The sequence below is a fragment of the Trachurus trachurus genome (assembly GCF_905171665.1).
Source record: "Trachurus trachurus genome assembly, chromosome: 15".
Classification (NCBI taxonomy): Eukaryota; Metazoa; Chordata; class Actinopteri; order Carangiformes; family Carangidae; genus Trachurus; species Trachurus trachurus.
The window spans coordinates 24,114,400-24,127,531 of NC_139906.1; the positions used below are offsets into that span (position 1 = coordinate 24,114,400).

General features: G+C 39.9%; 1 protein-coding gene across 2 annotated transcripts in view; it reads left to right on the plus strand.

Moving 5' to 3' along the window:
* Positions 1-13,132, plus strand: part of macrod2 (mono-ADP ribosylhydrolase 2) — a 410,263-nt gene continuing 397,131 nt past the window's right edge. For both annotated transcript variants that reach the window (XM_083987841.1, XM_083987842.1), the window contains exons 1-3: positions 1-224; positions 3,788-3,889; positions 5,412-5,522. In XM_083987841.1, coding sequence (XP_083843967.1) covers positions 188-224; positions 3,788-3,889; positions 5,412-5,522 — 250 coding nt within the window. In that variant the 5' untranslated portion in view covers positions 1-187. The remainder of the gene's footprint in view (positions 225-3,787; positions 3,890-5,411; positions 5,523-13,132) is intronic.

Sequence of the window (13,132 nt, forward strand, 5' to 3'; positions counted from 1 at the left end):
TTACGGCGCAATCACGGTAGGTTGAGCTGACAGAGGTCCATAGAAATTTGACAGCTTCACAGGTGAGACAACCGTCCAGAGGCTGTTTCACTTTCCATTTCAGTTTTTTCCCGGAACACTATTCACTGTGAGCCTGGGGTTGCCACAGTCAAAAAACAACCTCTCGAAGTCTAATCATTCCGGCAGCATGAGCAAAAAGAAAAAGGACTGGAAGGCTGAAAAAGGTAAGGCTTGTTTTTTTGGGGGGGATGAGGCTATCATCATCTCCATGGCAGACAGCATGAATCCTAAGCATGCCAGTGGACTGACAGCCACTCTGTCTGTTTCCTCCCTAGTAGCTACTGTGGTAGGACTTACTCTCCAGACTGCTAATAATCCCCCACAGTGACTGGACAGATGTTGAAATCATGTTGCGACTCTGTTTGGCAGCCGTAATGCATGTTTGACATTCGCAACAATTCTGTTCACACAGTGCCCCTTGCCTGCTTATTAGCTTGTATGTAAGGTGCTAACTGATCACTGTATTCACCTGTTAGACGAGCCTGCTCCTAACTAACATGTCCTAGCCTCCACCTGTGTGATAGCTTACTTCTCTGCTGTAGCCAAACAGCAGTCACACCTCGGCAAAACAAAGGAGCGGAGTGTCTTAATAGTTTAAAACGCGGTTGTTCATTATTTATGAGAGGGCGAACAGAGACTGTTTCTGCGTTTCAAAGGCGCAGTGAAAGTTGCATATGATGCTAGGGCTGAAACTTGTCTATTTGACTCTGTGGTGCTTTGGGTTTCTGAACAGGCTGGACCTGCTGTGCGAAAAAGGGCAAAAAAATAAATAAAATAGAATAAAATAAAATAAAATAGCCTAAAATAATACGTTTAAAGCCATTATGCCCATTACCCCGCTTTGTTATTCAGAGGTAGTTTATTTAGCTTTTTCATGCTAGGTGATTTCACTTCCCATAGCAGGCAGGCTAATGCGCAGGTGTAACTAATCACATTAATTAGTGACGGCTCTATTTCATTAACGGCACCTTGTGCGTTTATGTCAGTGAGTTAACCTGCACAGTACCAGAGCTGCAGACCAGTGAACCCAACCGGAATGCATTGATCATACCCGTGGCCCTCCTGGTTGGACTGCCAAACTGAATGTGTGTACATCTCCATATAATTAATCATACTGGCTGTCAAGTGGACTACTTGTTCAGACAAATTTAAAGACCTGGAGAAAAGATTATTTGTAGCCTAGTCATTGATACCACTGTTAGTTATTCATTAGAATGTATGGTGGTCATTCCTTTGAGAAACGGTGTAGTCCCCAGTCAAGTCCTGTTTCACTAACTCAAGACCTATTTCTTGACTTAAAACTTTGTGTATTTGTAATAATTCAAATTCTCCGAGAATGTAATAATTAACTGTAATAACTAACAAGGCATTTGCAGTTTTAGCAGAATGAGCATCAGAAAATCAGGCTTCATATTCTGTGCATATAGGCTACCCCTCTAGCTCAAATTTAAGAGATCAAGGCAAGTCAAAATGTGACAGCAATTCTGAAACTTGAGGAATTTAATGTGATTTTTTTTTTTTTTTTTTTTTTTTTTGAAATGGTGATTTAGCCCAGGGCTAGTACTGCCAAAGATGGATTGTTGTAAGTTAAGGTGGCACTTGGTTTAGTCTTTAGCAATATCAGCCTTATTTCAAAATGGGCGAAAATGCAGCCTTCCACTATGATGTTGAGTCTGTGAAGGTTGAGAACTGTCATGAAATTCAATAAGGCAACTTTTAGCCTAAATGTGGTTCAGGGATGTTGGCTGCATGTAGCGATAGACCTTTCCATTCACAACTCATGAAGCATAGAAAAATCACATGTGCTTCATACACAACTTGTAGACACTGACATGAATTTGAACCCATCCTGTTTTAATGGTAACTAGGCAAAGCTATGGGGTTCTTCAGTGACTAAAAGTTCAGCACAGTAATGAAGCACTTCAGTGTAGTCCAGAGAGCGTTGCTGTGTTCAACCTCAGAACTGCCTTTTTATTCATCCATGTAGAATAAAAGCGGCCTTGGGAATGACAGGAGTGGGCAAGAGGGAGAGAAAATACAGGAGGGATAGAATGAATACCTCCCATATTTCAGAGATACCTTTGATGTAAACCTGACCTACAGTGAGATGTTACCAAGTAATAACCTCAGGAACCTTGTATTTTTCACCAAAATGTAGTCATTCCATACTGCCTGAATATGTTAGGCTTTCATTGTGTTTGAGCCAAGTGTGATAACTCAAGCTGCTTTGAAAAACAGTCCTAAGGTACCATGATGGAAGCTAAGTAGCAAAGCCCAGACCAGATAAAGAAAGTGCCTTGTTTAGTTCACTGTTATTCTGCTTTTGTGTGGTCATATCACATCCAGTTTACTTAAACTGCTCTAGAGAGGAGCTGTTTTAATTGACCAAAGTTTTCACTGTTCACACTGGCGTGTTACAATGGAGCACGTAATTAGGATGAAGCTTGTTTGTCTGGAGCTGTCTGGGAGAAACACTAGCAAGCTGAGGATCTTTTGCAGTAAATGAGGATGAACATGAGGACACAAGCTGTGAGGATTAAAGAGTGATACAGCAGTGCAGGGTAACCATCAGTCAGCTGTGTGATCTATGAATGTCAATCAATTATGTTGGAGTAAGTGCTTACATGGCACAGTTCAGTTCAGATACCTAGGAGTTTAAATACAGTTGTTATGACAAAATTTCTCCGTGTTGAACACCAAACAAGGTGCAGTTCAAACACTCGGTCACTGTGTGATTTTAACAACTTCATTTAAGTTATTCACCAAGCTATTGATAAATAAAACCACATAAACTTTGTGCAGAGCAGCTCAGAGCGGCAATGGTGAAGGAGGAACAGTTCAGTGTGCAACAAAGCTTAGACAACATGGTGACCATAATGCAGTAGCTCTCAAAGAGTCATGGAAACACAAGAGTATGCACATTTTCATTCCAGCCAATCCTAACAGCCAGTTTGTTTTGGACCTCGATGGCACATAGCTGACAATGTGACGGACTAGATCAGATCAGAGTCATCATCCAATCATAAAACATCTTTGAATGGCAAGCAGCTACCTTACTGAAGTGTACTCAGAAACCTACAGCTCCAGGGGTGCTCATGGTGTTGATACCGTCGTTTGACCATGGAAGCCAAATGGAATTTTTAGTGCATGAAGCAGGATCATACTGTCACAGATCACATTATTTAGGATCAGATTTGTCATGAAGAGAATTTTAGAGAGTTGAACAGGTAAGGAGGAGCAGAAAAAGTGAGGAGCAGGGCTACAGGTGTTTACGATTGTTGTAGCAGTGGTGCACTCTGGATCAATCAATCAATCAATCAATCAATCAATCAATCAATCAATCAATCAATCAATCAATCAATCAATCAATCAATCAATCAATCAACTTTATTTATATAGCACATTTAAAAACCACAGGGGAAGCCAGAGGAGGAGTCTAGTCAGATGCGAGACCTTTGACAGCTGCTAAGGTGGATGGATGGCATATAAAGGGAAGGAAGGGTGCTGGTAGACATTTTGTTGTGACGTTAAGACACGAAAATAAGCAGATCATTCAATCAATGGATTTAACCAAAAAGTTTGACCTTCACTGGAAATGAATGTTAAAGTTATTTATTTCCATTCTAGTGCATTTCTATTCTAGTGCCAAGTTATTTCCCTCTTTCTTACCTCTTTTATTCTTTAACATTGTGTACCAGCAAAAATGTGTGCTTACTTTCCTCTGCAGAGAGACTGCTCCTTCTAGAACGGGAGGAAAGACGCAAGGAGTATCGTCGTCAAGATTTTATATCTCTGGACAAGATTACAACCTGGAGAGAGGAAAACAAAGGTAAGACGGCTAACTGTTCGAGTGTGTATTGTCCATACAACAATTTTTCTATTTCATCCAAAGCATTTTGTACATTCTTGTGTATTTAACCACAGTGTGTATATATATATATATATATATATGATTCCCCAAGTTCCTCAGGAAATGAGGCAATGAACCCAGAGAAAGGGAAGTAGAGCAGTGTCACAGGACAGCATAATCCACATATAAACCTGGAGAGGAGCACAGACAAAACAATGTGTCATACATTTCTCTTGACAAGCAAACAGAATATAAAAATATAAAACAAAGGAAACATTTTATAAATAGCCCTCAAAACAAACCTTGTTGCTGATGTTTCTGTAGGAAAACACATAACCTTCTATTATGATTTTATCCCCTAAATAGCTTATCATATCATGTCAAGGACATTATGTAGATTGTTAAACTCAGGAGACCTACAATTAATTTGGGGGTTTAAAAAATAAAATTAAAATTTCTGGATGGTTTGTGTTGAGGCTCATTTATGGGGAACTATCCCAAAACATGTCTCCAGTATTGAAGGGTCCCAAGGGTATAATTCTCGTTTGAAACAAACCAGGACTTCACTTTGAGCTGGCCACCCAGCAAAACTAAGCAATTGGGAAGAATGAACTTGGTAAGTGGGTGACCAAGAACCCGATGGTCACTTTGACTGAGCTGACCTGATGGCCAAAGTGCTTCAACTATGTACTGAGTAAAGAGTCTGACTGTTGCTGTCAGTGTGATATATGTGTATGTGTTTTATCCATTTGTGTGCAGTTAAGTTGCAACCAGATTGCGATGAATGTTATTGACATCAACTTTCAGTAGAAATATCAATTTACTTTTACTACTATATATACATATAGTATACACAGTATATAGTATATACACACAGGCTACAACTGATGTTCAATGAAGTGAGGTAGTCTGGTAAATTGTTTAGGAGTGCTTGGTGATGACATCGCTGTTGTGTTTTTCACTACATTAAATTAAACTGTGTTTAATAACTCTTAGCTGACAGCATCCTTGGCTCAATCTGCAATAGAGGAAATACTCTACAAAATATAGCGACAGCAAAACTATCTTCTCTAACCCTAACCCCATACGCAGCACTCACAAACTACTAAATGTAAAGCTCATATTTCAACACACAATTTGAAGTTTTTTCACTAACTGTATGAAAGAGGGAAGATGGAATGCTTGAATAGATTCACAATATCCACATAAAAATGCTATCTGGACTGTTGCCAGTAAATAAGGTACAGTATTGTCTACATTTATTACATCAAATGGATTTCTGTGAAGTCCATAGGGCATTTAAATAATGGACAACTGCATTCTAAACCTTTATAAATTGTATTATTATACACTGAAGTAAAGAGATTGACATTAGAAATGCCCATTTATATATAAGTTTACTGGTTCAAAGGAACAAATATTTATTTGACTTGCTGCATTTATTTAACAAAAGAACAACAAACATATGGAGGCATTACTCAAAGTTGTTTTCTTTTTTCAGCAAATGACGAAGAAGGGCAGGAGCTGACGGGCGGAGGCGGGCTGAGTGATAAAGTGTCTCTCTACAAAGGAGATATTACTGTCTTGGAGGTGGATGCCATAGTCAATGCTGGTAAGGATCCTGCTCTTCAACCCTTTGGAGTGTTGAATGTGTTTTTTGCTTCAAGGCAGCTCAGCTGTTAAATTGTCCTTGGCTGCCCTCTACTGTTGAGATTTGGAAAGACTTCCCATCACCTGAAATCCAGTGAACATTCAGATTCTGTTCTGAAATCTTTCTTCTTATCCTTTGTGAAGTTGTAGTTCCAACTCCTTCTCTTACCTTGTGCCAGTGACAACAAATTTAATTTTGATTTGGTTAAGTTCTGTTCTCATCTCATTTGTCAGTAATGTGGAATATGTTTGTACTGTAGTGACAGGTGGTCACATATCCAGTGCTGTTTGGGAAAACATCGCAAGAATCTCCTGTTTTAAGTAAAAGAGGAGATGCATAAAGAGGGTTAGCAGAAATGCCTTTTTCAGAGATTTGTGCTACTCTTATGTAATTTCTACAGTCTGCTGACATCCTACACACAATCAAAGGTGCAAATAGGTTGCTTCACCTATTGCTCCTGCAGCTGATGCATAGAATTGTTTTGCAGCTACTGTATTACTGTATATAGTAGCACCTATATCATACCGCTGCTTTCTGCAGTTGTGTTTCATAACTTTTACTTAATCGTGCAGTATTTTTTAAACACACTGTTACTGAGCAGTGTACATCTGGTGTGGAATTTAGACTCTGTAATTTATGAAGATTAATAGGTGTGAAAAGCAGCCTGCTCTGTTGGATCAGGCTAATGAATTTAATCTATTATGTAAATACACATCCTGCTGAGGACAGGGTGATATGACATTCTGAATTATCATCAGTATCATGTAAAAGACAGAAATGTGGTGCAGTACACCTAACAGAGACCTGACACACACCTAAATGTCATGGCAATTGTGTCACTACATCAACATTTTGACCTTTCATAAGTGAAGCCCTTGTAGCAGTTATTATGCAGTTTTAGGTCATTTGTTGTTTGCACTGGGTTTGTATAACTGCTACTTGTATTGAATTGTATTGCTGTATACATGCTGTATAGTACATTTGCAATATTTTACATTTAGTTTTGTTGCAGCCTCTTAGAATTAAAATCAATCAATCTTCACTCAGTATTCCATAAAACCTGTGAACCTTTTTAAAAAATGTAAAACATTTAGCTATGACACTTGAAAGTTAGCTCAGGTGCCTCCCATTTCGCCTTCGAGTTTCTGCACCTTGTTTTGAGTCCACTAAATTCTGTTGATTAGATATAATGATTTGTAAAGCACACACCTGTCAGGCACAGATCAGAGAAACGCTACAACTAGTGGGCTACATGAATAAGTTTGGATAACCAGGACTCTGGCAGCCTAGCCAAACCGAGCAATCGGTGGAGAAGGGCCTGGGCAAAAGAGGTGACCAGGAACATTTTTATCACTCAGGCTGAGCTCCGGAGATCTTGTGTAGAGATTTGAGAAACTTCCAGAAGGACAGCCAGAAGCCTCATGTCTGGTTTCCTAAAAAAATTGGAGCCAGACAATTCAATCTTGTTTTCATCAGACCAGGGAATCTCCTTAGTTACCTTTCTGCAACCTTTGACTGAGGAGAGGCTTTCTTCCAGCCATTCTGACATAAAGCCCCTATCGGACAAGTGCCGTAGTTGGTGGTCCTTCTGGAAGTTTCTCACCAGTGTTATAAGGTATACAAGAATGAAACCTTGTGAACTGACTTTTTTCACAACTTTATTTCAGAAATATATTGAGTCCTTGGACTTATTAGTCATTATTTTGTACAAATTAAGTTCAAGGTAGTGGGTAAGGTGACTATCAGAATGAAATGGAGTTCAGTAAAGAACATTGCAGGCTTTTATTTTAAACTATTGCTGACTATTGTGGTGCAGGCAGGCAGTTTGCTTAGAGAGTTAGTACTGCCAGACGTTCATGATCTGATTGAGCTACATATTACCCGGGAGGCAATTCATTCTGTTTAGCAGTCTGTCAGAGAGTCTGAAAGGTTGAAATAACTGCTGAACCCTTTCTATAATTTCAGAGGGTCTCAGCACTGCTGCTCTAGTCATATGGCAGAACTACTGTAGCTGTCTTTGCGGTTGGACTGATAAGAACATTGTGGACTTTGTTGCCCACTGTTATGACATCTCTGTTCAGCAGTACTATATTGTGAATGTAAAGTTAATGTGAATGGAATGGCCCAGGCCATATTTTTGAGGTCACTGGTAACAAAAGACTTTACAGTGTGGCACCATGTTTCATGAATCACACTTACAAACTATTATTGCTCTAATGCTCTTACGTATTTATTAAACTGGCTGGCATGTTCTGGCTGTCGTGGCTTTTGTCCAAATTTTAGTGAGTAACACAGTTGTGAGCTGCATGTGAACAAACATAGCGGATGTTAAGCAATATACACTGATAAGATCTTTTGGATAGTTTGTTCAACTTCTTTCCTTTCATCTATTCACTGCTTCCAATCTCTAGCCTGCAGTACTTCCATTTTCTCATGCTGTTTTTCATTTAGGCCTGGCACCAGGAGACTGCTATGTAAGTGTGGGACTTTTTTTTTTTTTTTTTTTTAGCACTGTGAAAGCATTTTTTAAAGCTTAATAAACTGTCAGAATGCCTTTTTCTCATGGGTCAAACATGAACTGCAGGCATACTAATTATGCATAATGCAGGTATGTGAAGGTTGGCATGTAAAATGTATGGAAATGAAATACTCTTTTCCACTCGTTACATATTTAAGTAGCTTATTGTAACCTTTTGTGCGTTCAGTGGACATGAATTGAATAACAACCACTAGCTGAAGATGCTTATAATACTGTGCTGGCCTACCTTTTGGCCGCTAGCACTAGTCTGAACTATTCAGTCCTGCAGTTGACTTGTTAATTCAGGATGGTAGTAGTGATGCTGCTGTGAGAGAGAGAATATTGAAATTTTGGTCATCATGTATTATGACACAGCTAATTGCATTAGAATTACTGTTTCCCAAATGTACTATGACTTATTCGACTGAACAGTGATTCCTAATGTCAAATTCAGAAAATAAGAACAGATGCAGTGTTCCTGCTTGTTTGCTGTGACATGTGGTTTTAAAGTTTATTATTATTATTATTATTATTATTATTATTATTATTATTATTATTATTATTATTATTATTATTATTATTATTATTCTACTTTATCACATAACATTTTATAAGCCAAATACACTGAAAATGTGCAAAACTCGTTATGACAGCAGGAATATGTGGGTTGCGAAAGAGAAATGTCCATAATTCTCAGACCAGGTCAGTGCTGCTGTTATGGTGGCTGCCTATAGCTTTTAGGGGATGTCAAGTTGCTTTATGCCCTCCATTAAAGTTTAATTATTAGGCTCATTGAGTTTTTAATTCTTCCTTAATTCTGTTTGGCTGGAGGTTGGAGAGGAGGTGCTCAAACTGTCACCTGAGTGAGAACCTAGAGAGAGCAAGGCAGGAGGGCCGTGGTGACATCGGTAAACTGCAGGGGTAGAGAGCATGGCTATTTCATGACAAGGTGGCTTTGGTGGCAGCATCCAGTGCCAGCAGATGGTCTGATTCAGCCTACTGTTTCGATTGAGTGTGAAGTCGTTTTCCACTGGTCTGCAAAAATGTTTGACCCACCACGCGTATGCTCTTTAAAGGATGACAGCAACAGGAGAGCAGCAACTCCTTTGTCCTGGTTATTGATTTCTTAAGTATGGAAGACTTTCTGCCAAGATCCTTGTGCTGGATGCATTTTTCTCTGTTGTATATACGTTTTGTTCTGTAACTTTAACGAATACCAAGCATTTTCCCTCATTGCTTATTCATAGACTCTAGTAGCCCATGTCTTTGGCATGCATCTTTGAATCGGTATCGGACAATAATACATGGAAAGAGCAGACTATCACAGTCTATCAGGACATGTTTCATAGAAAATTGCAGGGCTCAAAAAGTTGAAAGGACTCTCTCAAGCTGGGTTTTAATTTAATGTATGTCATTACTGTTGCTTTTACATGGCAAACACCAGATAATGTCTTCCATTTTTCACTTTGTCTTTGTGTGTGGAGTTCATGTGAGTGTCACCATCCCTCTCTGATCAGAATGAGGTCGTAAAGATAGCAGTGAGAGGTGGAGAGAACTTCTCTTATCATGATGACTGTGCAATTGATTGTTATGCAGAGGGGTTGACTCCTAATCCATTACCCGCTGTAAACCTTTCCCACCTTCCTGTATTAGATCGTTTTTTTAGAGGAGCCAATTTACTGTGCATAGGGAATCTGGTTATGATCACTGTGAAGAACCTGAAGGGGAGTTGAGTGTGAGAGGAAATTTGTAATCAGTTGTATGGAGTCATTCGTACTGCAGTCATCACAGGTGTGATGAGAGCGGTGACCCTCAGAGGGCAGAATACCGTGATCCCCACGGAGACTGACTTTTATAAGTTCTCTGATATGCAGTTAATTCAAATGGTATTTGCCTGCGGGGTTTCTTGGCCTGCTGGCAGAATTGTTTAGCTTCACAGTCATTCATGCATAATGTTCGGGACAGAAGGCTACATGCCCTGGTCTAGTCAACACTGATTAGAATACAATATACTGTAGTCAGAGCAAGGTAAACATGTAGATGCCCAACTGTTATTATGTGTCTGGGTAATTACAGTCATTATAACATTCAAAATTTAACCCAGACCAATTTACTTGCCAGTTCAAGGACTGTCAAGGTGTGGAAGCTGATGCACACCTAAAAAATCTTGAAAAACAGGTGCGTTATAGGTAGGGAGTGAACAAAGGAAAAAAGGGTCTCCCGCACGCTGTCAAGTCACTTGCAAAAGACTTTAATAAAACAAACAACGTTTCGGTCCACATGACCTTTTTCAAGCAGAGGTTTTTTTAAAAGACATTTCAGGCAAATATATGGCCTACTATGACTAAGATAGCCAATCACAGGCTGGGTCAGTGGGGGGTCCCAGAAGGTCCTACAGCTGTAGTCAACTAGTGGTGATTTGTGCAGCTCCACCCAAGGGGTGTGCCAACAGACACAGTGAGTAGCTGGATAGGTAGTGAGCCTGTAAAGTTAATTTCACCTCAGGCAGACATATAGAGTGAGAGCTCACATGTGTGTCTCTCTATAACGGCAGGGACACCCACAAATATATATCAACACAATAGTAGGCAAAGAGCAATTTAAAAACAGAAGAAAAACAAACACTACAATGTATATACTATACCAAGAGAAATATATATTTTTCATTTTAAACAAAAAACATAACAGTGCATGGAGAAGAAGAGAAGAGTCATAGTAAGACCATGCCTGGCATAAGTTAAAAATACATATATTTTTTTTATATTTTTAATTTTTAATTTTAAACAAAAAACCTTACAGTGCATGGAGAGGAAAAGAATATAGTACGACCATGCCTGACATCCTAATAGCAAGATAGGGGTCATGAGGGGGGGGCGTTGTCCAGCAGGGCTTCAATACCTGGTGATAGAGGCATGCAATGATAAGCAGATAATCATAAATAAAATCTTTGCTGATCATATGCCATTTATCACTAAATACAAAAGCTCAAGTTCAAGGACTGAACATTTCCCATGTCTAATGCAAGGTGAGTGTTAGAAAAAATATTCATCAAGTTTCTACATGTTTGTGCTGCTGTGTTTAATTATTTGTGTAAATGGAACAAATGTAAAATCATTCAATATCACTCATGTGTCTTGAAAGACAATACCACAAGCATCTCAGAGGGTTACTTTGTTGTCGGGATGAGGGAAGAAGATGATGGTTCTGGCTCATCCTGACTCATTTATTGAACACCTCATAGTTGTAGCAACAACAGTGCAGGATAATGGTGTATGATGTCCAGAGAATGTGGTCTCTCTGAGTCACAAGCCTTAATGGAGAACATTGCCTTATTTATTAGGGAATGACTCTGAGTGCTCTGGTAATATTTTAGCCTGCAAAGCAGAAAGCTTTGGAGAATGAAAAGTAGATGTGGCATTTTAATTCTCTTGCTGAGCTCTTGTCTATAGCCAAACTCTAAAAAAAATAACAGACTTTTCACTGTCACTCATCCCAACTTTAAAGTACTTTTAAAGGTCCAGTTGTAATGTATGGCAACATATACTCCTCTCCTACTTTGTGAAACCAATACTCTTGTGGGATTGCTTTGCTATCACAATCCTTGTTTTGCTGCATTAGTCTAAGAAGCTTTTGGGAGACCAAATTGCTGTTAAGAAACTGGGACATTTTTTGACTATTACTGAATAGGTTGTCTCAAAGGTCATATGGGCTAACACCAGCCTCTGGCATGCCATGCCAAGGAATGGTGTCAAATTTACAATTCAATTTAGACTTCTTCATTTCCCTTAGTGATTGATAAAGCCGATGGCTTTTGGTTTTGCGTCCTACTGTTTGGGGATCTTGTCAGTGTCAGCTCTTCATTAGATTTTCTGTCAGGCCAGGGATGTGCTGCACAATACACTCAGCCCCTCGAGAGTCTGGCTCGATCGGTCTATCTGTCTCTGCAGATTCACACCCTGTACCATAACCTCCCTGAGTGATGCAGCCATGCTCCCAGCAATATGACTGCAATTCAGGGGCTCTCGCTCTCTTTCTCAGTTCTCTCTTTTCCTCTGCTGCCAGTTGTGTATAGTATACAATATACAAGTACACATTGACTGACAACACACACACACACACACACACACACACACACACACACACACACACACACACACACACACACACACACACACACACACACACACACACACACACACACACACACACACACACACTGTACATTGGAAACCATGACAGAGGACTGGTAACTTCTTGAGCAAACTTGTGATTGTTGCACTGTCACACCAAGAATGAAAATCAATGCCCCTGGCTGAGAGAACTTGCTGCTCTGTTGAACAGTGAAATGACTCCGGTGAGTAGGTTGCATTGGGTCCTGCACTAAAAGGTCCAGTTAATCGTATCAGCTCTGAGAGATACAGCGCAAGGACAGAGTTTTCCCAGCCATCAGGGTGTAAATGTTAACTGAGGTGACAAACCAGTTGGAGAGCTTTCCCTTCCTCCGATTTCAGTTCGATTGCTCCCCTCCAGTGTCCAGATCGTCAGCAGCCTTGCAGCCGGCATTGGTCAACGTCAAAGTTGTTTACCTAATCTCCTTGGTCCTATGTAGTGCCAACATGACCAAATAGAAATACTTTTTCACGAGGTGTGGCTAATGGAAAGTAATCATGGGAGTCTTTGCTGTCAGTGTCTATCCGGCTGGCACTTAACAGAAATATCTCCCATTGCTTGCACTGCTAATGGTCTATGACCATATTGAGTGTTTTGGAGAATGAGTCTCCTCTTCCTTCACGGTCACGCATTTTGTGACCCAGCCGACACACTTACTCTCTTTCCAACACTCACACTTGAAAACATTAACACCACACATTCCCCCACAAAGCGGTGTTTATGCCATGAATCTGACTGTGTATTTGGAGACAGGTGCCATTGCTAATGAAGAGGCCCGTCATTCAGGTCATGTTCTCACTCGTCTCCCCAGTCAACAGAGAACTTGAGTCATTGTTGTCATTGTTGTCAAGGTTAGAATGTCGCTGTTTGCATCCCTGTTTTT